Source organism: Mugil cephalus, chromosome 19, assembly GCF_022458985.1.
Source record: "Mugil cephalus isolate CIBA_MC_2020 chromosome 19, CIBA_Mcephalus_1.1, whole genome shotgun sequence".
NCBI lineage: Eukaryota > Metazoa > Chordata > Actinopteri > Mugiliformes > Mugilidae > Mugil > Mugil cephalus.
This window is the reverse complement of record NC_061788.1, coordinates 8,316,424-8,341,866: the sequence shown is the minus strand read 5'-3', so window position 1 is coordinate 8,341,866 and position 25,443 is coordinate 8,316,424. Positions and strand designations below refer to the sequence as shown.

At 42.5% G+C, this 25,443-nt stretch overlaps 4 protein-coding genes across 8 annotated transcripts; 2 read left to right on the top strand and 2 right to left on the bottom strand.

Moving 5' to 3' along the window:
• The first annotated feature begins 1,303 nt into the window (after positions 1-1,303).
• Positions 1,304-4,536, top strand: rad1 (RAD1 homolog (S. pombe)). The gene is made up of 7 exons (XM_047569256.1): positions 1,304-1,545; positions 1,847-2,048; positions 2,141-2,249; positions 2,336-2,493; positions 2,694-2,794; positions 3,155-3,253; positions 3,805-4,536. The coding sequence occupies exons 2-7, from the start codon at positions 1,854-1,856 to the stop codon at positions 3,983-3,985; spliced, it is 843 nt and encodes a 280-aa protein (XP_047425212.1). The 5' UTR covers positions 1,304-1,545; positions 1,847-1,853; the 3' UTR covers positions 3,986-4,536.
• bxdc2 (brix domain containing 2) lies at positions 4,460-8,639 on the bottom strand. 2 transcript variants are annotated; one of them, XM_047569254.1, is made up of 11 exons: positions 8,599-8,639; positions 7,016-7,304; positions 6,690-6,801; positions 6,552-6,595; positions 6,395-6,465; positions 6,253-6,302; positions 5,889-5,962; positions 5,660-5,710; positions 5,379-5,480; positions 5,135-5,263; positions 4,460-5,044 (listed from the first exon to the last, which is right to left on the bottom strand). In XM_047569254.1, exons 1-11 carry the CDS (start codon positions 8,622-8,624, stop codon positions 4,802-4,804), a joined length of 1,191 nt encoding a protein of 396 aa, XP_047425210.1. In that variant the 5' UTR covers positions 8,625-8,639; the 3' UTR covers positions 4,460-4,801. The 2 variants fall into 2 exon arrangements, with proteins under 2 accessions (XP_047425210.1, XP_047425211.1); XM_047569255.1 differs by lacking the exon at positions 8,599-8,639 and adding an exon at positions 8,187-8,293.
• Positions 8,570-15,714, top strand: dnajc21 (DnaJ heat shock protein family (Hsp40) member C21). 4 transcript variants are annotated; one of them, XM_047569252.1, is made up of 12 exons: positions 8,570-8,719; positions 9,007-9,100; positions 9,193-9,316; positions 11,896-12,027; positions 12,158-12,462; positions 12,551-12,711; positions 13,479-13,566; positions 13,994-14,158; positions 14,273-14,321; positions 14,406-14,527; positions 15,089-15,173; positions 15,320-15,714. In XM_047569252.1, exons 1-12 carry the CDS (start codon positions 8,623-8,625, stop codon positions 15,473-15,475), a joined length of 1,578 nt encoding a protein of 525 aa, XP_047425208.1. In that variant the 5' UTR covers positions 8,570-8,622; the 3' UTR covers positions 15,476-15,714. The 4 variants fall into 4 exon arrangements, with proteins under 4 accessions (XP_047425208.1, XP_047425207.1, XP_047425206.1 ...); XM_047569251.1 differs by having other exon boundaries at positions 15,086-15,173; XM_047569250.1 differs by having other exon boundaries at positions 13,994-14,321.
• LOC124996355 (alanine--glyoxylate aminotransferase 2, mitochondrial-like) lies at positions 15,582-25,309 on the bottom strand. The gene is made up of 14 exons (XM_047569253.1): positions 23,765-25,309; positions 22,933-23,021; positions 21,699-21,889; positions 21,494-21,617; positions 21,308-21,402; positions 20,876-20,969; positions 19,771-19,864; positions 19,355-19,455; positions 19,137-19,229; positions 18,848-18,980; positions 18,233-18,321; positions 17,256-17,405; positions 16,258-16,356; positions 15,582-16,162 (listed from the first exon to the last, which is right to left on the bottom strand). The coding sequence occupies exons 1-14, from the start codon at positions 23,859-23,861 to the stop codon at positions 16,061-16,063; spliced, it is 1,551 nt and encodes a 516-aa protein (XP_047425209.1). The 5' UTR covers positions 23,862-25,309; the 3' UTR covers positions 15,582-16,060.
• Between the last annotated feature and the right edge of the window lie 134 nt (positions 25,310-25,443).

The following is a 25,443-nucleotide window of genomic DNA, read 5'->3' as shown; positions in this document are numbered from 1 at the left end:
TGGCAGTCACCTCGCCATTGCTTTCAGGCTGAAAGACATGAGAAAGAAAATGGTTTTAAAGAGCAGTTATCAGCAATCATGAAACATTCACGCTGAGTACATAGTGTATGCCATTTCTTCCGCTAGGAGTCTGTCAATCAAAACAATAACAGTTCAATCATTTTGTGACACAGTCTTCTTCACCACTGCCAAAAAAAGGAAAACCCACCTGATGTAGGTGAATTTACAGCCAATATGATCAATATGATGTAAACAATGTATCACAAATACCTCATATAAAATTCCATGATAATAACAATGCTAAATAAAGCCATCAATAATATAGTATAATAAAGAAAGCAAAATGGTTTAACCGCTGTTTAGTTATAACTAAATCATACATTTGGCATTAACATACCTTGCAGGTCCCATTACTATTTTCGCTGAGTTTTTTGTCACTAGTGCCAGTCTCCTGGACAGCTTTTTTGCTCCAGAATGTATTAATTATGGGTGAAATTATTGGATAGAGGTAAGGCTCCAGGAACCTCTTGTAGACCCATAAAAGGACAGGAATCACAATGCAGGGAATGCACACCATGGCTGCGGCTTGGAATGGCTGTCGGATATGGACAAAAACTGAAAAAGAGAAAGACGACACAGATTCATTGGTGGGATAAATATGCAGTTATGCGTCGTCTTCTCTGTAACCACAGGGCTGTTGTCCACATATTAGGTTTAAATGTTTTTTCAATGCGTGTGATCTGTCAATGTGGAGAACACTGTGGGCATGACTAGGGTGACGGTTACTGTGTTGTTACCAGGTGTTGATAGTAGGTTGTGGATCAGATGATGATTAAAATGCATTTCACGTTTTTGTGACAATGTTTTGCAAAAGAAGAAGTAGTTAACTGCAGAGTAGACAGATTAGCACAAGGCGAATAAACGTGTCAAAATCTGGACTGTATTGTCTTATTTTTCACCAGAACATCACTGTCAACTTAACCAACTTTAATTAACCAGAGAAGAAGAAAACTCATCCTAACAACCTCAACAAGTATTTATTATATTCATCGACGTCATTCCAAGGGTATATATAAGCGTGATGTTAATTATTTGCCTTTTGGTAATGGGTAATTTGTTATGTATTATCTGTCAATGATCACAGGAACTATTTTCCTCCAACGCCATCAGCTAACATGCTAGCGTCCTGCTATCGCTCGGTGGCTACCATAACACATATATAACCACACCCAAAATGGAGGATTAATATAAATATATACGTTGACAACCACATGACCAAAGCTGAGTAAAGATCCTCACCTGCGTAGTTGTCAAATTACAAGAGCTGCGCCGCTGGGGATTTATATAACTCTCTTGTGTTCTGTGCTCTTCGAAATCTCTGGAACGTCAGTTTATATGCGCACTTCCTGCTTCCACCGAAGAAGAAGAAGAACATACGGAAGTCCTTCTTCTTCTTCTACTACTTCTCCATGGGTGATTTCGTTGTAGCACATAGGGCGCCTTTCTTCAAAAATACGACCATATGAGCTGCTGAATTACTACTCTGTAAGTGACAGGCTCATAATGATAGTTTTTAGTCACGTTTTAATCAAGTTAATTTCCCGAAGATTGTAGATAGTACTGACTGTGACAGTGAAATTTGCTGCAGCTTCTTTATTCAGGTCGTTTGTACCCTTGTAATCATCGGCGTAGCCTAGGTTAAGTTATAGTTAGCCTAATAGCATAATTGCCTACGTCATTTTAATTAATATCGTTACAATATCAATCAAAAATACCAATGTGCCTGTTAAAAATCGCATAGGACGATGTCATTTTTCGTTTACATTCCTATGTGTCTTAATTCCAGCTCCACGATGCCTCTGTCCACCCAGTCTGAGGGGGAGGATGAACAGTACGTGCTGGTGGCCTGTCTGGACAATGCTCGGAATCTCTCCAACATACTGAAAGCCATCACCTTCAAAGACCATGCAATCTTCACTGCCACAACCAACGGGCTGAAAGTCACTGTGGAGGAAACCAAATGTCTGCAAGCCAACGCCTTCATACAGGTGCATTTGTGTTCTTAATGCGCAAAGTTAAACGTTCATTTATTTTATATGAGCAGTCTTTTTTTTTGTTTTTTGTTACCGTTTTCTTCCAGGCCGAGGTCTTCCAAGAGTTCACCATAAAGGAAGAGCTGGTGGGTTTTCAGATCAACCTCACTGTCCTGATGGACTGCCTCAACATCTTTGGAGGAAGCACATCACCAGGTAAAGAAAATGGATTGGAGAATGTTTGAATAATAAAGCGATATAATTGAGCTGATTTTTATCACTTCCCTCATTTGACCTTACAGGGATATCGACAGCCTTGCGGATGTGCTACAGAGGCTATGGTTACCCTCTGACGCTGTTCCTGGAGGAGGGTGGAGTGGTGACTGTTTGCAAGATTAACACACAAGAACCAGAGGAGCCGATTGACTTTGAGTTCTGCAGCGCAAATGTCACAAACAAGGTTTTCTTCCCTGTTCTATATAATGAGACTGGAATACTAAACTAACATGATCATACATATTTAGTTGCCATATATTAACAAAGTGAAACTTCTAGTTCCTTACATGCATTAATAATCAACTAGGAATATATATGACCGTGTCTGCAGTTGTTATGGAAACATTACACTTAATTGATTACTATACTATACTCTTCTCAAAGGTGATCCTGCAGTCGGAGAGTCTGAAGGAAGCCTTCTCTGAACTCGACATGACCAGTGAGGTGCTACAGATCACCATGTCTCCCAACCAGCCGTACTTCAGGTGGGCTGACAAACTACACCGCCTGCTCTGGAGCGCCATGTTGGCTCACTAGTCATGATAATGAATGAAACACAGGAGGCAGTTCACTTACAATAATTAAACTTACAGCCAGTTCTTTCAAGGTGAAGGAGGCCCACTTTATTTGACTGCCGCCCGTCACCATCGTGCACTCAAAGGTTCAACATTTTGTTGTGACAAATTATAGCTGTTCTTTAAATTTACTTTTAATTGTTACAGTGAACCACTTATTGTTTTGTCTACATTTAACCAAATACAAAAGATTTGGTTGAGTTTCACAAACTATTGCTCACATGTGTTTTTTTTTCAATGCACTGATTTTCGATTTGTTCCACATTCCAGACTGTCTACGTTTGGGAACGCTGGAAATGCTCATTACGATTATTCCAAAGATTCAGACATGATGGAGCTGTTCCGGTGCGACGAGACTCAAACCAACAGGTTAGTACAGACAGGAACAGAGGAGAGCATTATTAAAACTATAGAAGAACAAAAAGAGACTGTAGTGGTAGAATGTTAACCCCAGAGAGTAGTAGAATAAGGAATAGAAAATCTAGTTGTTTCCCAACATGTTAATGTCATGAACATGTTTTATTTCTGGTGAATTTTGAAGTTGAAGCCCCTGTGTGTGCGTTCAAGACCTTCAAACACAATTCACTCTTTACGTTTTTGGTCCCTTAAAGATCTCTCTCTTTAAAAGCTTTAAAGTATTATTTTTTATTTTAATCATGGGGCTTTATACTGTAACATATTTTGAACCAATCCTTGTTGACATGAGACATTTGACATGCTGTGGCAGGAGGACTGGTAATTAATAACATTAACGATTGCACTGAGCCTGAGAACTTGCAAACAGAAAATAACATGCAGAAATTAATAGTGCCCTTATCTATGCACATCTTAAAATGCCTGCTACAGAAACACTGAGGAATATTTTCGCTGTATTTGCCCAGAATGAATTTCTGTCTTGTTCTCTTTATTAACTGTGACAGATACAAGATGTCTCTGCTGAAGCCGACCACCAAGGCCTTGGCTTTATCCTGCAAAGTCTCAGTGAGGACAGACAATCGGGGCTTCCTGTCTCTGCAGTACCTCGTCAGGAACGACGACGGACAGATCTGCTTCGTGGAGTTTTACTGTTGCCCCGATGAGGAGGTGGACGAGGATATGTGATGTTTTTGACTTTAAAGAAGCTCCTTAACGTCAGCGGTGATGGGATACTTCACTGAGCGCAACATCAAGAAGAGGAAGCGACTCGTTGGTCTTTTTCTGAACTCATCCAAGTATTGTTGCTTAACTTGTGGAAAATGGTTCACGCAGCTTGATATTTATCCGTCTGCTTCATACTCGTTAGTTCGGCAAGTTGGGTATGGAAAATGTTTTCTATTTGTGTGTTGTTTCCAACTGTGGAGATGCAACTACCTGAAGTTAGAAGGCTTGTTTCCATGAGCACTGTCAGTAGTGGAAGAGTGGCCATGGTTTGCCTATGTTTATTATAGAGATCTAATGTTTTCTGAAAAATAACACATGATACATACCCGTCTCCACAGCCCTGAGTTCTGCAGCTTTGCAAACTGCTACAGTTCTATGTTAAACCATATCAACACCTCTCACAGCCATTTGTTTGGAGAATACACCACACAGTACTGACGGCAAACTTATTTATTGTCATTTCCAAAAACAAATGTATTCACTTTAACTCAATAAACATTTTTCGAAAGGAATATTTACTTTTATCAAAAAGTATGAGAAAAACATAGTTTAATTCCTAAAGTCCTCATGATGAAGGAACAGTTACAGCAACAGGGACTCAACACGTTCACATCGATGATTTTTCTCTAAGACTGTAACACATGTCACGCTACAATGATGGTAACTACAAGCCTGACAAAAAGCTCAAACAACATAGGACTTAAGAAACTGACGGCACTGTTGTGTTACAACACTATACTGAGACAAACTGGAATCACGGCAGCTTCGTCCGTCCAGTTACCTGCGTCCCATCTTCATCCTCTGTCTTTTGAAAGCTTTCTTCTTCTTCGTCGCTTTGGGCGCAGGTGCTTCCGTCTCGATGTGAACGGGCTTCTCCTCCGCGGGCGTGAGGAAGACGTCGGCCGTGACGTCTTTGTTCAAGTCCTCCTTTGTTTCTGTCCTCTTCATTTTATGCATCTCCTTCACCATCTGCTTCTCGCGGACCTTGGCTGCGGCTGCCAGTCGGAGCTCTCTCCGGTGCTGCAGGAGTATGAAGAGAAGGACGCATTAGACGTGATTCAATAACGTCACGTTAAAAAACTATTTCAACTGGAATGCACTGAATTATACCATGTTTGGAGACTTGAAGTACGGGTTTTCATAGAGAGTCGGCCCTCCGAAGCTCCCCTGAAAGATCTTTATTAGGTTGAGGACAAAGCGAGGTCCGATCTCCACTATAGAGGCGTCCTCCTCAATGATCTGGACGTGGAAAGAGTGGACAAAGAGAAAAGAATAAATACAGAGAACTCAAAACTTTTATCAAACGATAACATCTACTAATAATTTAAGTGTAAAAAGTAGAATTAAACATCACCTGGTAGTTCCTAAACCATATCCTGTTGTCTGCGATGGTGAATGTGAAGATGTGGTCCACGAAAGGCTGACTCTTGGGGTGGTAGCGCGGAGTGGAAAAAGTCTGCAACGTGAAAACACAATAAATATTTACTTCATATCAGAAAGATACGCAATCTGATCAGCTTGTCAGGGGGAAGCAACAAAGTAGAAACATCTACTGTAGCGTCTTCCAACTAATGTTAAAAGAAAGAGAAGTAATTTCTTCACAATGAGATGGGATCTTGTGTATTTAAAACACACCTGGGTGAAGAGCTCCTTCAGTAAAGCATAGTGGGGCTCCTTGTCAAATTTCTGTGGGAGGAAACAAACTTTAGCTCTTATATCAGGTCAGAATTACATCTAACTTTATTTGATCACCATTCAGGAAACATACATGCAAACAGAACTGTAATTATTACTGGTACAGCGTTGTAGTGGCTCAGTTTCCAAAGCTTGTACTAATGATTCATCAAAGTCTTAATCTACTCACGGGGTCAAAGGAGAGCAGCGGTCTGGATCCTTTCAGGCAGTTTCCTGTCATTTTGAGTTCAGCCAGCGTATGAACTGTAGCGGGAGACAATAACAGAAGAATTATATTTCTGTGCCAAGTCGTGCTGCACTTCTAGAGCTGACTGCACCATCTAGCTGCGTCTGAGAGTAAATCTTATGCAGAGTCAGATGCAGGTGCAAAGTAGTGCAAACAAATCATTGATACAATGATGCATCGAACATACAGACTTCAACACCAGTGGACATTAATGAGAGACTGCACAAAAATCTGGACATAAGTTTGATAATTGTTTTTTGAAATACATCATACATAACACAAGTTTTGCACTAGAGATTTTACTTACTGTTCTGAACAAGAAACTTGGCTGAAGGTCCGTGGGGGGTGTTTGATATCCTGCACAGCAAGAACAGCATTGAATTCACTTTAAGCTCCACCCTCTGACAGAAAAGCTTCAAAACTTTTGAAATCAAAGATTAAATATTCACCACATGTAGAGGTCCTGCTTCTTCTTCGCCTCAAAAAAGAGGCATTTGTTGCAGTTTTTGATTTCGCACACCTGCAAAAACATCACGAACCATGAGCTCTGCAGTAATGCGTTATGTGATTATAAATGCCACACATTTAGAATTTAACCAGACTCACCTCGTTAACAACAAACAGCTTGTCCTTCCTGTCCATTTTGGTGTCTAGGCAAATTAGGTTTGTTTGTTAACATTGCTACATACAGCAAGGAACATCGGCGTGAAAGAAAGATGTACCTGAACGTTACATGACACTAACCTGCTTTTGAATGAGGCATGATGGTCCTCAGGTCGTTCATCAGATGTCTTGTTCTGAAGTTGACCCCTCTCGAGGAGAAAATGAGGACCCTTTCCTTGTTGGTCCATTTGCCCTGTACAAGAAAGTTTACCACATGACATCAAAATAAACTAATACATTACCTCTGACTATGTTACACATTAAATAACACCACTCAGTAATATAAAGAGCAGTTTCAGTACAACAACAGCTTACATTCACTCAAGCCAAATACTCTGTATTGATAAACTATGGTAAGCTAAGTAGCTAACTGACTTCACGAGCTCATAATAAGCCGGAGAACTCACCAACGAGACCGGTGCTGGGACTGTGATTTCATTTATCTCCGTTTGTTCAACTTCCCCAGGTGTTTCTACTTCGCCTGCGACAAATTTGACTTTTTTCGCCTTTTTATCTTGAGCACCCTGTCCTCCACGTTTTCTCTTGAACGTCGACATGTTTGGACGCGGAGACAAATCTCGCGTTAGCACCAGAAGGTTCCCCTCACACCCCGCGACACACGTGCAGACGGAGCGGACACAGAGCCCCCTGGCGGAGAGGAGGTGGTACTGCGGACACCGGGATGAAGTGGCGCATCTGGAAATAGATGTACAGTAAATTCATAAAAGTTATACAACATAAAATATTTGTGAGACCTGACCAGAATAATGTGCATCCAGAACTCATGAACATGTCAGGGTTTCAAGGTGTAGGCATTTACTAAAAAATAAAAACATGCTCCCAAATTAGATAGATTAGATAGATACCTTATTTATCCCGTGGGAAATTCGGTGTCTAGTATTTTCATCGTATACCAAGGGATATAAAAGAGTTATTTAAGTGATGTAGTAATGTGAATATACAATGCCGTGTAAAACAAAATATACATTAGTGGCAGCAATGACCAATGTCCAGCTGTTACCCACCGAGAGGCATATAATCTTACGGACTGCGGGATAAACAACCTCCTCAACCTGTCCATGGAGCAGGACAGAGACAGCAGCCTGTCACTGAAAGAACTTCTCTGGCTGACTATGGCATTGTGTAGTTTTAAATCAAAGTTTATTTTGAAATGTATTCTGGGATCAAATTGTAAGCATGTAAAAGTATTTAAGGTCTCACAATGCGATTTAAACAGAAGGCTGATGTTACACTTTATGGATGACTTTTCCCAAACAAATGTGCAATTGAGCAGTTTTACACTAATAGTGAATGGAGATTATTTGAAAGCATTTTTGTTTGTTTGTTTGTTTATCTTGTTAAAAGCATGTTTAAAACAACTGCAAATCTTCCTGTGCCCACTGGATGACACCATGGGACAACTAATAGGGAGGAATAGGAGCGCATAAAATACAGGGGTGTGGTAGTTGTGTTTCATTTTACATTATTAAGGTGGCAGGATTTGAAGTAATAAAACAGTAAACACACGTTTTATTCTCCCACGACAAAACACACACACACACTCCCACAAATAATTACCTGATAGTCAAAGGTCAAAATGTGCGTTGCTGTAAATGCTTGAAGTGATTGAGTTTGAACTGTAGATGGCAACAAGTCGGAGTTGCTCCGTGAAGTTTGACGAGTTGCTTCAGAAAAGAAGAACAAATCTCGCGAGATGTCGAGGCATCCATACAGGTTTTAGTTTACCCGTGTGTTATCGGTCAAAAGAACCGGCTTAAAGTATATGAATATAATAGAAGCTGAGTGTCGGTGACAAATATTACTGCGCTGTTTTGAATATGTGAGTCCCAAACATCCCGATATTGTGGCTACCGGCTTAGAAATCCATTTGTTTTTAGAGATAAAGCATATATGCTACCGGTCGCTAACATGCCGCAGCTAACTGAATGCTAAAGTTAGCTTCACTTGGAAACGACGTGAAGACTCTTACCGTTTATCCGTATTTATTTGAACCATGAAGTGTCACTATGAAGTGTTGGGTGTGAAACGAGACGCAGGTGACGATGATTTGAAGAAAGCGTACCGCAAATTAGCCTTGAAGTGGCATCCGGGTAAGTTGTGGTTGAGTCTTCAGCTGGGATGTCAGTATTTGTGGTTCTGCTGTGAAGCCCTGAGTGATTTTTTTTGTACTAATGTCCTTAAAATATGATCCTGTTAACACGTTCTGTTAGCTATACCTGTCAGATAAATGTATCAACTGAATTAAAATGCAAAATTACCCTCTGAAATTACACGAGAAAGGGCTTTATAAATATTTCTGGGCTCATTGAGTTTGTGTCATCGTGTTAAGACAACAACAGCTGACATGGCTACTCTTCTCTCTCTGAAATTTTTCCAGATAAAAACTTGGACAATGCAGAGGAGGCGGCGGAGCAGTTCAAGTTGATCCAGGCAGCGTACGATGTCCTGACTGATCCACAGGAGAGAGCCTGGTGCGTCCTGATAATATCTTTACTGTTTTCTGTCCAAACCGTGTGACTGGTTCTATTGTTAGTGATACATTTCTTTCTTTTCTGTGTGCCAGGTATGACAACCACAGGGAGGCTCTGCTGAAAGGGGGCCTCAGTGGAGATTATGAAGATGACGGCGTTGATCTGCTGCAATACTTCACGGTCACCTGCTACTCTGGCTTCGGAGACGATGAGAAGGTTAGTAGTTACATTTTGCTTGTTTTTCACCAGCAGCTGCATCAACAAAAGCTGTTAAGGTATTTTCTTCTTCAGTCAGAAAAGTGCATTGTAAACAGAAAAGTCCCCAGGACTTATTTGTGGGAGGATAAATCAATTATGTCATGTGATATTTTTTCTGTAGTGTCTTGGTATTTCACCACTGGAGCTAGAGTAACAACCGAAATGACTTTGTCCCCTCAGGTTTCTGTAATGCCAACACTTTGCCACTAGATTGAGATACAGTTCTCTAACTGTTAGATGGATTATCAAATCAAATCAAACTTTATTTATATAGCACTTTTCCTACAAAAAAAAAAATGCAACCGAAAGTGCTTCACGCAATAAAAACATGAAACGTGATAACAAAATCAAGAATCACCACCCCATATGTACACATACAGACACGTATAAACACACTCACACATACATGTGCATACATACACGCACACGCACGACGATGAGGGGGATATCGACAGATGTTAAGTGGAATTTAACAGCATATACTCGAGGTCCTTTGGGTGCACGCTGAGTCACTGACTTGGCAGAACCTCTTCACTTATCGTCATCAGATATCTCTTCATTTACTTAATGATTTAACACAAACTACTACAGTGCCAGATGACATACGTATCCTTTGGCTTTATCTTTTTTTATGTCCTCAGCGAGGTTAACCATTGCATTCTTTACTGAAATATCTCAACAGCTTTAAAATGGTTCATTGTGAAATTTGGTTGTTAAAGTATGTTCTGTAAAACTTCAACCCTGTAAAGTCTGTTGAATGCATTTGCTCTACAAAACAATGACATTCAAAGCCTTGAAGCTTGGACACGACATGCAAAATTGATAATGTCAAATTATATAAATAGGAACAACTCAGTTAGTTTGCATGTTTAATAGACGTCGTAGTACTGGGTGTAGTACTGGACGTGGGGTTGGTGGAAGATGCACCACGTAGTCACAGGAATGGCAGCGTAAGGGAAACTCAGGACAAACTGTGAGGTAGAAGACTCTATCTGAGCCGCCTGCTTCTCGGCTCTTTGTGGAACGTCTTCGGATTCAGAAAAAGAAACTCATCAGTCTACTGAGGCTCTATGAAAACGTTTTCAGAACGAGACACTGCCTCTAAATCTTGCATAGGACAGTGTTTGGTTCCACACTGTTGCCGATGTCCAGTGCGGCTGCTGCAGCGCGAGGCCTCTCTTCCTCCTTCCTTCTGAAATATCACAGAAATTTTTCGTGGCTTCTTCACGTATGGACCACTCTCACCCTGGCTCACGCTCTTTCACTTTCTATGGAAATAACTAAAAACAGGATGCATAGAATGCTCATTAGAGAGACTTAAAGTTAAAGTTAACTTGCTTTGACACCATTGAAGGTGCATCAGACTGTTGGACCAGCAACAGTTACAGGAGCAGAAGAAGCTGAAGACTCAGGAGGAAGGTGTTCGGGTGTGACGATCCCCTTTTTTCCATCCCACATCCTTCATACCACACTCAGGCACTACACTGTGACTAAAGGGATTTGTTAGCGTGGCATTCACTTGCTAGACAGGTAACACAAATAAACAGTTTTTACCAAAAGTGGCCAAAGTTAACTAACGTTGAGGCCACCGCTGAGTGGCGTGCACACTACCCAACATTCACTCCACCAACAGCCACCGACTGACGCCAGCAGTCGGAGCTCTGGACCTTCACTGGCTGATGCTGGGCAGAGGAAGACGGAGAAGCAGAAGGAGGAGGAGGAGGGTACTTGTGTGACTCTCCTGAAATGCCCTCAGTCAGTTCTCACTTCCAGTGTGCCGAGGAACTGCGCTGTGATTAAAGAGGCTCGTTAGAATCGTATTCATGCTGGTAGACAATTAACAGAGATCTGCACAGCCTTAATAAACCTGGCTGAAGATAACTCACGGCTCCGAAGGTGGAGCAGAGTCCACAGGAGGCATTTTATGTGGTGGTGGTGAGTGTGGGAGTGTGGGAGTGAGTCTTCAGTAAAAGACCAGAGAGTGGCCATCGTGGTTTTCACTTCCACCTCTACTGCAGCGTGCTCAGAAATTGCACATTGCATGTGAACGCAAGTTAGAAAACTGTTCCCGTTCTTCGCTTCAAGCAAGAATTCAAGCTCGGCAGTTTGGTGCAGGCTTAAGTTTCAGGCTGTTATAGCATAAAGTCAGCTTGACGGTAATTTATGCCAATATTAATACATTTTTTCAGTCTGGACAGGTTCCACTGGCCTGTAAACCTGTATTTACACTTGCAATATCACCATGTCCTCATGTGCAATAGTACAATGTCACGCTTAATTTAATCCTCCACTTGGCACAAGACAGACTAAACTCAAATGCAAGCATTAGTGGCTCCTGAACAGTCTTGAGGGAGCTAGACTGCCCTCTAGTATTACATTTCTGCTACAACACCGAGGTTACAATGGAAAGTCAGAGACAGCTCTTGAGACACGTTGACCTCCACTGGCTCATAAATAAAGCCAGCTTTGTCCACACCGTCTCACAGAATTGTCCTGAGAATCATGGGAGGAATATTTATGTGCCTCTCTGTCCCCAGGGCTTTTATACAGTGTACAGGACCCTTTTCGAGTCCATTGTGAAGGAGGAGATGGAGCACAGCAAGGTGGACAATGAGGACGACGAGGAGGAGTTTCCTCCCTTTGGAGACTCTCAAAGTGACTATGATACGGTGAGGCGCACCCAGGCTTGGCACGAGGTTTTCACCTTTAGAAATGAGACGATTGAAGTATTAATAGTAGCAAAGGTGGATCTTTGCCAAGGTGGCTCCTTTCATGAGTATCCCTTTTCCCGTTTCACAGGTCGTGCATGTGTTTTACGGCTACTGGCAGAGCTTCTGCACGCGGAAGAACTTCGCCTGGAAGGAGGAGTACGACACGAGGCAGGCCTCCAACCGCTGGGAGAAGAGGGCCATGGAGAAGGAAAACAAGAAGACCAGAGAAAAGGGGCGAAAGGAGCGCAACGAGATGGTGCGGCAGCTGGTGGCCTTCATCCGGAAGCGCGACCGCCGCGTGCAGGCCCACAGGAAGCTGGTGGAGGAGCAGAACGCCGAGAAGACGAGGAAGGTGGAGGAGCTGAGGCGGAAGCAGAAGCTCCAAAACGCCAAGTGAGCGGAGAAAGGATGGTTAGATGGGGACTTTTTTTTATTTTCCCCTGTGCCTTTTCCTCATACTGGAATTTTATGTCCTCCCAAGGCTGGCGGAGGACTACCAGGAGCAGAGCTGGGCGGCCATGTCCGAACTCGAGAAGGAGCTGCAGCAGATAGAAGCTCAGTACGGAGAGGAGTTCGGAGACGCGTCATCGGAGAGCGAGGACGAAGAGCTGGACACGCGAGAGAAGAACAGCGAAGAGGGAGGTCAGTGGGACCGCGTTTATACAGACGCTCAGTACTTTGTTAGCATTAGGAGGACATCAGTCTTGATTTACCGTTTAGCGTGTGCTACAAAGCCAGACGTCCAGGTGCAGCTTCACAAGCAGGTGGACTTCAGGCTTTCGGTTGTTGCTAGCGTGGGAATAAACACACTACAGAGAAATAAACTTTGTTTGCACAGCCCATCTCAGATAGGGCGGCCATTAACACAGTGTTGGCTAATATTTGTTAACATCGGTGCACCAGAACACACGCTAATGCCAGACCTCTGTTTACTCTCAAAGCGATCTTCAGCTCTTTGCATCGCGACTGACCCAAGACATTGCACCCTGCCATGGCTGCATCGATGCCTGTCACAATTTTATGTGACATCGTATATAAAAATGTAAAATTACAGCAGACGCTTTCCCACCGTCGCTCTTATCGCTCAGTAAATGAATGAAAGAATGCAAGCACATTAATTGCAGGGGGTGACGATAAAGCAGATGATATACGATGCATCTTCATGTTATCAGTATGAGAGATTCGGGGCTGAGCTATAAATTAAAAACGGTGGCAGGGATCCTGTTTACATGGAGGGCTTTAACACCGACCAACAAACAAGTCTGTTCTTTGTCTGTTTTTCTCAGAACTCTCTGTATCAGCCTAGTTTGGTTTCAGTTTACAACACACTTTAAATGAACTTATTTTCATTTTGATATAAAGGTGATATTAAGAATAAGATGTTACGTGTGGTGCATGTTCATTTACAGAAGCAGATCAGCCCGATGGAGAAGACTTTGATGATTATGATGATCTCTACTGCCCAGCCTGCGACAAATCCTTCAAATCAGATAAAGCGTGAGTCTCTCTCACACACACACGCACACACGCGCGCGCGCACACACACATCCTTCCTCCTCATTTTGAATAATTTAACCACAAAAGACAAAATCCAGCCTATTCACTTGAGTGTTATTGTTTTCTGTTCTAGTGTTGACGTTTCTGTGCATGATAATTGTTTTCATTTGACTTTTCAGTAATTAGAAGTTGTCCCTCACTAACCTATACTTAAAGCGGCTCACTTCAAGAAAAGAATTCAAGTTAGATCCTGAATGATCCTGCCAGGATATGCGGGTATATCTTTAGTTATAACCAGGCTCATCAGTGAGTTTACTGCTGTTGTGCTGTACAACTCTCAGATTCCCTCTGTAAATGTTTTCCGAGCCACCCGATCCGCCGCCGCCGGCGCGTCTTCTCACCGTTCCTTTTCGTTGTCCCCGCACAGCATGAAAAACCACGAGAAGTCCAAGAAGCACCGGGAGATGGTGGCGTTGCTGCGGCAACAGCTGGAGGAGGAAGAGGATTCACTTGGGTTGAACGTGGATGGGAAGGAGGGAGGAGAGAACGAAGAAGAGGAGGAGGAGGAAGAGGAGGAACAGCCGCGGCAAAAGTTTGTCGAGTCTTCGTGTGATACTTTTCCATTTATTTTACCAGGCTGTAAAGAGCATTTAGCCGTGACGGCGTCATGTGAAGTTTGTTTCGCTCTCCCGCTCCACCCACGCAGGCTCTCGAAAAAACAGAAGAGGAAAAAGAAGCAGCAGAAAGTGATACATGTGAGTAACAGGTTTTCCTTTTATTCCATCTCCTTGGTTTAGTGTTAGAAAACCCTTTTTAACTAATTATTTTTCCCTCCGTAGCAAAGTACACCTGAGGAGGACCAGGAGGAGCAGCAAACCGCAAACATCTGTGAGGAAGAGCCTCCGGAGAAGGCGGCAGAGCCAGAGAACCAGGAGGACGTCCCTCCTACGGAAGTCAAGAGGTCAGCGCGTTGGCTCGTCTGTGTAAAAGTCACTGCTCCATTGTCTGATTAGTTTGAATGTTTGCATTTAATCGCATTTAGATATTTTTGGTATTTGTGCTTTAATAGCCACTGATTCTACGCCCATTACGCAACATCGTTCACACTAGATCTACCGATAATACTTCTGATTAGTGCGGAGATGGTCACAGAATATCTCACGTTAACCCTCACTAGTCTTGCACAGGCCTTTTGGTTTCCTCTCCAACTCAAGTAGGTTTTCCTGTTTTCAGGCAAAAACTGATTGAAAACTACGTCAAACACAAAGTTCAAACGTTGATTTAACTGTCGCCGTCACCCTAAAAGCTGAGGAAACCGTCGTTTTTGGAAAACAGGAACAGCAGCTTATCGAAGATTGTTAGACTAGTTAATGAGCAGGATGTTATGGGAACTGCTAATGATTCACTGACAGTCGTGATGAGCACGAGGAACGAGGAGGACTCCCCGCACAGTCTGTTCCCGAAGGAAGTCATGTATAACGTGAGGGTTTTAAAATGCAATTTGCGTGTTACCTTGCAGCAGCTCTGTGAAGACGAAGGGGAAGAAGGGAGGCGGAAAAGACAAACCGAAAAGCGCCAAGCAGCCCACGGGAGAACAGTTTCCTGAGGTTTGTACAGTGAAGCGCAATCAATTAGCATTTAGCATTATCGGCGGGAATACGTCACGCCCACATGTTTGCTTTTACGGCCTTTAACGGGAGCCACACTGGCTTGCTTACTTTTTAAATGGCACCATCTCCATTTCCGCCTCCAGAAGGAAGTGATCCTCTGCTGCGTCACCTGCCACCACGAGTTCCCGACCAGGAACAAGCTGTTCGACCACCTGAAGACGAGCGGCCACGCCATCGCCATCTCCGCTGCCCACGGCTCCACGAGCAAGAGCAAAAAAGACAAGAGGAAGAACAGATAGCACCTCTGCACAACGAGTCAGCAGGGACACGGGGGGAGAAAAAAAAGCCTTTCGAAGTGGTATTAAGCGGACTGTGCTGGATGATTAGGCTTTTTTTTTTTTTTTAAATGACCCAAAAACAGGATACATTTATCCTCACTACCACGTGTGTGTTTCACAGTTCATTTTGTCGTTTGTCTCAAAGAGCTCTGTAGTAGTGTTACTAATAAAGGTGATGCTACATGTTGGTATTTATTCAACCCTGGAATCATTTCTCTAATGCCTCCCCGAAGAAAACACACACCCACGCTTTGCACGAGAGGTTTTTTCAATTTATTTTATCAGCGACTCAGTACACATTTCATCATTAAATCTGGAAAAGCAGCAATAGTAACTTCATCAAACAATGTGTTAACAGATATATACATGTGCCAGGGCGCAGACTGACCTCGCTGATGCGTATTCGTCCTCATTAAACGAGCGGTTTATTGATTGGACATGATTATGAGGTATATTGGCATCATTTAAAAAAAAAAAACATAAAAAATCAGCATCAGAGTTTTCAGGTTGAGTCCTTGATGATGGCGAGTTACATCTCTGACCTGCTCATTCTTTGTTCATGTAGCCCAGGATGGCTTTGTTAAAAACCGCCAGGAAGAAATCGACGTCTTCCATCGTGATGCACATGGGAGGTTGTATGCGGAAGGTCTGAGGAGACGAGATGGGGGCGGATTACATGAGGTTATTTTTTTATTTTTTTTTATGTAGCCTGACACGGCTGACTTCATGGCGAGCGTGCTCACCTGTCCGTATACTCCTCCTTTCCCTATCAGGACTCCCATGTCCTTAATGTCCTCAAAGATCCCACTCATAGCCTCGGGAGACAGCGGGTCTCTGCTGGCCTGTGGACGGTAGAGAAAGGGAGACGGAGGTGGATGTGTAATAACATCATGGTTGCACTCTGCCAGCCTTTGTCCAAGCAGGAAACCGCTTATCGTTAATGGACTGACAGGGTCCGGGTTTTTAAAAAAACCTCCATTGGTCTCCATCATCCCAGGTTCGTATATTATTATAATAATAATAATAGCTGAGACTAAAAATGAGCCTGAACGACTTAAAAGCAGACAATAATTTCTCAATCGTTCCTCCTCACATTCAATCAATTTCCAATTTGAAGTTTAAATGAATACACTTAATGGCATTTTATCTTAGAGCATACTTTTCTAAAGGTGTGACACATTCGTTTAATGGTTAATTATATTTTTTTTAGTGTAAAAATAACTTCAGTTACAGTCTTTGTGAATGTGTGATTTGACAGCGAATCCTCTTTTCTTACGGAGACTGGTCCAGCTCGAGCAGATCTCGCAGAATAAGCTACCACTGCAAATTACAACGGCAGCTATGAGTACAGCTAAGTGTTTCAAGGATGAAATGATGATTGGCACTGCATTTAATGGCCCTTTAGAATTACTGAATGAAAAAGAAAGTCGCGAGGAAAATGCTTCACAGGAAGGAGAGGAGTGGGGCAAATTACACACTAACCAACGGTGACGGAAAGACACAGCAAGACGTGTGACTAACTGCACAGCCGACACACTCGTGCGTCCTCCGGAGCCGTGCTGATGTTTTTAAGAAAAAGTTCCCTTTCTGCAAGTTCAATATCGCGTTTCAACTCGAGGCAGATCCTGTGCTGTACAATGAGACGTGGTCACTGCTGCTGCTGCTGCTGCTGCTGCTGCTGTTCACGTGTGTTCATGAGTGGCACGTCGTACTGCACGTGTGCGAGCATGTGAGTCGGTACCTTGTCTCTGACCATTTCCACGCCGACCTGCAGACCCTTTCCGCGGACATCGCCGACGATCTCGTACTTGTCCCTGAGTTTTGCCAGTTCTTCCATCAGATACGTGCCCACGCGGAGGCTGTTCTGCTGAGTGTCGTCCTCTCTGATCGTCTGTCGGGTGAAAACGAGTTACGGTTGCACGCATAAGTCATTCGTTAAAGATGGGGAAGAAGGCAATTATTTGAAACGTGTCTTTGTGTAGAAATAACCGAATGTACATATATGGATTTCTGCTACATTAGAGGCCTACAAATTCAAGGATTTTTATTTTACTGTGTTGTCTATACCTTTACAGGGTGTTAGCCCCCCCCACCCATTTACTACATGACAGATTTCCTCTATGTATGTATTTGAACCCGCAAGCACGGTGGAGCTGATAAATGGCTGCTCTATCATATTCCACGCTTACAAACGGACAAACGTGAACCTCGCCTCGAAACAAGGCGTCATTCACATTTATGGACAACATGAAGGATATACACACACACACGCGCTGATGGCAGCGAGCTAAGAGTGAGATGATGTCTTAGCTATCAGATGCAATTTCCTGTCTAGTGCCTTGTCCAAGGTCACTTGAACTGGTGAACATGAATCAACTGCCGAGAATCTAATTTTCCAGCCCTGTTTTTAGACGTCGTCCAGCTCTACCTCTGCCTCTTGACACTCAGAAATAAACACTGGACTTTGTGCGGTGTGCAGATATCGTTCGGTCGAAGGAGCATGCGATAATTAGAGCTCACCAGACCTTGAGGTGCCCATTTTATTCCCCTGATAAATAAATGTAAAAATGAAACTAAAAAAATTTTTATTTTTGCATATCAGATATGTAGTCACATCCACGCGCCTGCAGGCTCACAGATATTTCAAGGGTGGATTTTGGTTCAGCTCTTGTGCAAATAGACAGCACTATCATATAGAGAGGCTAAATGAATTCTCACATCAAGCACCGATGACGCCACAGCGCAGGCTAGAGGGTTTCCTCCGAAGGTGTTGAAGTGGAAGGCTTTCACAAAGGAGGCGGCAATCTCTGGAAAACAAAAAAAAAACACCAACAAACACTTGTTTAATATTCCAACCACAAATCCTTCAGTGGATGCCCTCCTCTGCTCTCCTGGAAGGACGAGCAGTTGCTCTGAGTAACGCAGGTGTTCATCTAAGGGTTGACTACCAACGAGGGAACCGTGGCAACCAGCCACATCACTCCCTAAAATAAACACACTATTTGAGGGTCATTGTCTTAGTCACGTTAATGCTTTTAATCTTTTTCAGAGACCGCGACGAGGAAAATAAAAAACACTTTTCACTGATGTGTCATTACAGAAGGAATGAATTAATGAAGGAAATAACCCCAGTGTCCACATATGAGGACACTGATTTTGTTTTAAAAAAACCTTCCTGTTGAAAGATGATGCTCAGTTTTTATACTTCTTAGGTCCTACTGATCCCAAATACCTTGGAGAAATTAAAAATGCATAATAAACAAAAGCTCGGGACTCAGGAGGTTAATGAATCTAAGAGCAGAGCAGGGTTAAAAGCATTATCATCGTTCACACCTGGTGTTGTAACAACAGCTCCCATTGGGAACCCGTTGCCGATGCCCTTCGCCATTGTGACCATGTCGGGAACGACGTCGTGCCCCTGAAAACCCCAGAAGTGGGTTCCTGTTCGTCCAAATCCAGTCTGGACCTGCCAGGTAAACAATAGATCATTAGGTTTTTAATGCACGATGGATATGGAAACACACGATTCTATTGTGTCCTCACACTTAAACGCTCTATAATACGAGCCGTTAGTTTATGCTCTCGGCCATTCATGCATCACACTGGTGCAGGTGTCTCTAACCTCATCAGCGACGCAGATTCCTCCTCTCTCTCTTACAAGTTTGTAAGCCTCCTTGAGGTAGTTTTTGGGGTACTGCACGGCTCCTCCCATTCCCTGTATGAACCAGTCATATTCATGTCACGTCACAGGATTCACAGGCTGCTCAATCGATTCCTGTTTTTATTTCAACCGATTTTTTTTTTTTTTTTTTAATTTGTGACCAAGTCAACCCCTGGTACCTGAATAGGCTCGCCGAAGAGACCGGCGATCCTGCTCGGGACGCTGGTGGCGAACGTCTCCTTCAGCTGTTCGATGTATTTTTCATTTGCCGCGCACTGACCTGTGGGGTTAGAGAGAAGTTGCTCTGGCGGTAATGGCTCACAGATGTATATGAATCCAGATTATTGCGTATGAGCTGAGGGTGAATTAACTCCAGTCAAAACAAAAGATTGTTTTACTGCAACAAAACTGCATATATACAAGGTATGTGCTAAACATCCAGAGTATCTTCGGCAGCATCCTTTCCTGTGCATGTCACCGCATTAATTTGGTGTAATATTACTGGAGACGGGATCATAATGCATAATCCCGTGGACGCTGCTGCGACAGCCGACGCGTGTTGAGCAATAAATGGATGTTTTCTGTTTTCGCGTACCTCGGGAGCAGCTACACTCTCTGATTGTTTGCACAGGAGAGTCCCTGCAGTGGCTTCCTCCCCACGGGCCTCTGAACACATCGGGACACATGGTCTGAAAGAAATTATTATGCACCATCTTCAGTGTGGAACTGCACTACACATCCCTGTACATACCAACATTTTTTAAACATTTTTTTAATACATTTAACATAGCTGATGGACCGTGCATGAAAGATGCAACCCTCACACATCATACTACAGCATGTCTAGTGTCTTGCACTTTTTCCCGTTTTCAGAGGCATCGTGAAACTGTAGTGTGCAAACATGTGAATGCTGGGGGTACAAACTGAATGCATGCACTCAATAGTAGTTTGTGATAAATTAAGGGCAGCTCATGGTGCAACAGGTGCAGGAGCATCTCGGAGTATTTAAAGTTATGCTTATTATTATTATTATTATTTAAAGTTTTGTCTAAGATTCAAAATAGATTTTCATTTTATTTTGCAATTTAAGGTCAAGCAAAAGTTCAGCCCATCGCCCAATATGTTCCCAAAAGAGAAGGTAATGAATTTATACTACAAATGGCATGGACAAGGACAGGCAAAAAAAAAAAAAAAAAAAAAGGCTTCTAGTTCAATAGAAGCTGTCACCCTCAGCCTTGAAAAAAAAAAAAAAAAAGTCCGCTGTGAATCTAATCTGTTCCTTTGGAGACAAAACCAATGCTATCATGGAGGACAAACATGCAAATGTCAGCTTTCTGTACATTACGTAGGCCACTGATACAGCCCTCACAGAGTCGCAGTTTGCTTTTGTTGTGGTGCTGATATGGTGCTGCTGTCAAAGACTGAAACGTGCAGGATAGTGTTGTTTTCCCAGAGCAGGGAAAGCAAATAGATGCACGTACAGTAGCTTCAGCTTGTTGCGCCTTTCTCTTCCATATTACTCCCAAAATAAATCTGGTCTTTCTACATCAAGAGAACCAAAGAAAGCCAGGGTTGTTATTGTCATTAATAAATTTAGAAAACGATGTTACACCATGTTAGTTTACACATTCAACCTCATTATATTGTGTGTATTTTAAGCTTTAATGGTGCTGGACTGCAGTGCGTTAATGTATACATACATTTGTGCATCCTGAGCTCGTGGCGACGGGGTATCTGTATGATGAGTTGGAGGTAAGGCCCATGGTGTGTGGGCTGCCGCCGTGGTAAGACCCTCTGCAAGGGAGAGAAGTAAAACTGACCAGATTCTCTGCGAACTTTGACATTCTGACTGGATCGAAAGAACGTTATAGTGAAATTCAACATGTGATTCAAGTTGAATCATCAACCTCCCCGTTCATCAACTGCTTACCATGTGTTTGGCCCACGAAAAGGTCTATTTTCGTCTGAGTGGAATTGTGAATTAATGGAAAGGACAAACTTCTTCAGAATCTAGACAAAAAATAGGCCTTGTCCGGGACAGACATGAGGACGGGGCATGCGACCTGCACGCGATTGTCGTCGTGTTTTTGGTATGTGCGCATTTGCTGTACGATTTATCCCGAATTCCGTACCTGAATGTGATTATATCAAAGTTGCCTGTGTGGAGCCGAGCCATCAACATCGCCAGGTCATTGGCCTCGGAGCCGCTGTTGGTCAGATACACAACCTGGAGAAGGAAACAGACCGTCGTTACATTTCAAACCTTCACATTTAACCCTCTTGGTTCTTGTTCTGATGAACCAAATCCATCATGGCACCTTGAGGGGATCTGGTAAGTGGGAGGTCAGCTTCTCGCAATACTCATGGAACGGTGAATTGACGTAGATGTTGGTCGTGTGCCACAGTTTCCTCAACTGCTTCTCCGCTGCTGCCGTTACTTTTCTGTTCACACGAATAAAGTATGAAAGTCTTTGTTTTTTTTTTATATATATATATGATAATAAAACCCCAAAAAAAACTTACGGGTGGCAGTGGCCCACACTGACGGTACACACGCCGGCAAATAAATCCAGATACCGCCTCCCATCCACATCCCATAGCCACTGCATGTATCCCTGGTCTATGAACACGGGCCTCTTGTAGTAAGTAATCTTCATGGTCATGGGGTTACAGTTTTGCCTGCGGATCTCCATCATGCGCTCTTTGGATATACCCTGAAAGGACATACACACACAGGACAGACGGTAGAGAATAGAATAATCACTACTGTGTGTTTCTTGATTTTGGATATTCAATGGCATCACAGCTACTGGACAGATCGTCACAGATAATTTAAACTGTACTGTGTGTGGGCTCTGTGTCATGTAGATCTTTAGGATGTGAGGGCTTTCACTGGTGAGCAATATATGTTCAAAACAACCAAATTAACCAGAAGACATTTGTTTGTCACAGAAAGAATGATTTAACAAACTAAAAATCAGAAGTGTGTTTGATAGTTAAATAATGCAAATAAATGCAAATAAATTTGCTCAACATGCAGATTTAGTTGAGAAAAGCCGAAGAGGCCAGTAGGTTCATGGACAAAAGCAGGAAGAGGCATTTCGATGGACGTAGAAGCAATGCATGGATCTGAGACATCGTTTCTTCTTCTATGTTCACCGTTAAAATAAGTACAAATTAACTGCATATCATTTTATCCAGTGGTGTTGTTGAGGCCTGTCCTTAAAGCCCAGTGACTCCCCTGCTGCCACCAGTTCAGTTTGACTGTCCCCATAGTCAAAACATAATAGTGTGACAAATGCACATTAATAAATTCAGTTTTTATGCTTCACATCTGAACCACAGACTTACCAAGTTCAGTTTCTTTCTTAACCTAACACTCAGGGTAATGCAGCATGTTGATCCATTTCTCTTCCTCTAAGGTGAACGCGGGGTGCTCTCTTAGCTAATCATTCTATTTTCACACACCATCACTTCATTCTCAACGTCTACGTCACCGCTACCGTCAAATGATTTCTTTCCCCACCTTCACTGAGCCAATCAATCCCCGTTCCGCGCAGAGCCTTTTCCTGGTTGACCTGGTACTCCTCATTAGGAGTCTCCATCAGCCATCGGCTCAATCCACCTGCTGCTCCACGGCCACCAGTGTCTAGACTTCCCCTTTTTTCTGCCTTCAAGATTTTTTTATGTGCTAAGAAATCAAAGCCATTACAGTACCCTGCAGCGTAACACTCTCCGAGTGCCACAACTTTCTTACCTTGTACTCCTCCGGTTTGAAATTGCACGGCGGCATCTCTGGGAGGTCGGCGGTCTGGTGTTTGAGGGCTGATTTCTGACATACTGCGCCTGAGACACGGTTTTAAATTAAATTAAAATGGATTAAGTGAAGAATGATCTCAATGAGCCAGCCACAGTAGTTTTTTTAGGATAATCCATTTGGGACATTTCAGTCTTATTTTATTGTTTCTATTCTAGACCCTATGTGGTAATCTGAAAACCATCAAACTGTCATTGTCCTAAAAAAAAACAAACAAAAAAAACAAACAAACAAACAAAAACAAAAACACAGATAAACAACAATACAGAAATCTGACCCTACACTTCAAATTACTGTGGTACCTTCAGTTGTTTTCAACACCTTCCTAATTACCTGGTCAATATTTAATCACATTTAAACCTGGCTGACAGTTTAACCACAATAACATCACGTTACGCAACCCAGGAAGCGTATGTATGTTGTCCAAGACTGGAAAATGTCAGTTAGAGCTGGTCCCAGGGGCAACAACACCCTGTAACGTAATGAATCACCCTCAACAGAAACATCTCTCTTAAACTCTGAGAGAAGCCTCACTAGGCGCCCTCCATTAAACTGCTTTTGAAATTGTAACTCTTTTAGCTATTATTTATAACAGCTATATAGTTACCAGATGAATAACATGATAAAATCTACTAGAAACATTTTGCCACATAAATTTATGCGAGTGCTGCGGTAACTTAAGGTAATTACATTAATCAATTCACAAAATACCTCCCATTTAGAACAAGATTATGACTGACAGATTATTTCCTTCATCTCCATGGTAACTCACCACTTCCCAGGTGAAATCTGGCCACACTGGGTAAACAGTTGAACTGTCGTGTTAAAACTGCACACCGGTCAGTTACGCACGATACAGCTTTATGCATGTTGAGCAGGTACAGAACGCCCAGAGAAGCTCTTCTCCCTTCGCCGCGTCTTACTCAGCAGCAGCTTAAGAGGTTCTCTAAAAAGGATGGGTGGACACTCTGCAGCCAATGGTACCCGGAGCCCACCAAGCTGCTATAATTTCTCTGCAACGTCACACACAAATATTTAACCACTGGACGTCTGGCCACTATATTTCTAATGGTTGGTTGGTACTGGATTTTGCCTGTTGCAAGAAGAAGTGTAAGTTTGTTCTGTCCTGGAGAAAAGAAAAAAAAAAAGCCGTTTTGACACCTGAGAGGTGGCAGGCGTCCACTCAATCTCTTGGTAGGTCCAAAACATACCTAACACCACTGGTTCTCTATCCCATATCCCAAATTTCCTTTTAAAAAGTAGCATTCTCAACTCAGATTCTCCAGAGGACAACATTTCATTTCTAGCGATAACAAGAAACACAGAAAATAACCTCCGGACTTAAAAAAGATGATTGATTAACACATACAATGCAATAGCTGTCAGATTTGTAGAGGTGTAGACACGAGGAGCCAAGTGCAGGACTAAAACAAATCAATCAATCAAACAAAAAGTATTGAATGAAAATGAACAAAAATCAAAAACACACAGGCAAAATAACACAGTCACTGGGGGGAAAAAAAAACATCAATGACACGACAAAGGACAAAGGGAAAGGCAGGACTACACACACACACACACACACACACACACACACACACACACACACACACACACACACACACACACACACACACACACACACACACGGGCTCAGGGATGACAAGACACAGGTGAAACTCATGAGGTGAGACAAGGTGGGACCAGGTGACAGGTGACACCAATTAACAATCAAGGGACACACAAGGAAGCACAAGACAGGAAATCCAGAACTTAAGAAAATAAAACAGGAAATACAAAACACACAAACAGTGACAGAAACGCAAGGAGGCACGCGAACCAGGAAACTAAAAAACTTGACAAAATAAAACGGGAAACACAAAACATGGCACAAAATAAATGATAGAACCATGACAATAGCACAAAAAGCTGCTCTTTAACTTTACATCTAGAAACAGCGACAAAGCGTGTTTTCACAAATTGCATTTGTTTTCAGCTCATTTACGTGCAACGTGTTAAAGTGGCAATCTCCAACATTTTTAACACATGTCTGAACACATTGGTGAATAAGCCTGTGGCGCACTACATTCATTATTACGGAAATTAAAAATTCCATCTGATACAAAGAAAAAAGAAAAATTGTTACATTATTTTGCTGTCAGTATCTATTACAGACTCAATAAGTGATTGTAAACACAGTATATTTGCATATAAATGTTAAAGAATACTAGAGAATGCTGCTCAGACAAATTTCTCCCCACAAATGCACCAACAAAACAATTCAGTGGCTATTTCTTCATATATATATATATATATATATATATATAATATATATAAAATATATCTATAATATATACATTAATGTGTGCACTGAAAATAGGGTCATGAAATAAATGCAGCGATTAACGAAAAAGTGCAGCACACAGTTGAGCAGTTAGATGAAGACTGCGG

Bases quoted from the DNA above. Each gene is read 5' to 3' on its own strand.
- rad1 (XM_047569256.1), top strand. From the start codon at position 1,854: ATGCCTCTGTCCACCCAGTCTGAGGGGGAGGATGAACAGTACGTGCTG. The intron at 2,049-2,140 runs GTGCATTTGTGT...GTTTTCTTCCAG, and splicing joins AAGCCAACGCCTTCATACAG to GCCGAGGTCTTCCAAGAGTT. The intron at 3,254-3,804 runs GTTAGTACAGAC...TAACTGTGACAG, and splicing joins GACGAGACTCAAACCAACAG to ATACAAGATGTCTCTGCTGA.
- dnajc21 (XM_047569249.1), top strand. From the start codon at position 8,623: ATGAAGTGTCACTATGAAGTGTTGGGTGTGAAACGAGACGCAGGTGAC. The intron at 12,028-12,157 runs GTGAGGCGCACC...CCCGTTTCACAG, and splicing joins CTCAAAGTGACTATGATACG to GTCGTGCATGTGTTTTACGG. The intron at 14,322-14,405 runs GTGAGTAACAGG...TTCCCTCCGTAG, and splicing joins AGCAGCAGAAAGTGATACAT to CAAAGTACACCTGAGGAGGA.
- bxdc2 (XM_047569254.1), bottom strand. From the start codon at position 8,624: ATGGTTCAAATAAATACGGATAAACG. The intron at 6,802-7,015 runs GTGAGTTCTCCG...TTTCTTGTACAG, and splicing joins TCCCAGCACCGGTCTCGTTG to GGCAAATGGACCAACAAGGA. The intron at 5,264-5,378 runs GTGATGTTTAAT...TTCCACGTCCAG, and splicing joins TATGGTTTAGGAACTACCAG to ATCATTGAGGAGGACGCCTC.
- LOC124996355 (XM_047569253.1), bottom strand. From the start codon at position 23,861: ATGCATAAAGCTGTATCGTGCGTAACTGACCGGTGTGCAGTTTTAACA. The intron at 21,890-22,932 runs GTAAGAAAGTTG...ATGTCCTTTCAG, and splicing joins TCAAACCGGAGGAGTACAAG to GGTATATCCAAAGAGCGCAT. The intron at 17,406-18,232 runs GTGAGAATTCAT...TTCACCCGACAG, and splicing joins TGGCGTCATCGGTGCTTGAT to ACGATCAGAGAGGACGACAC.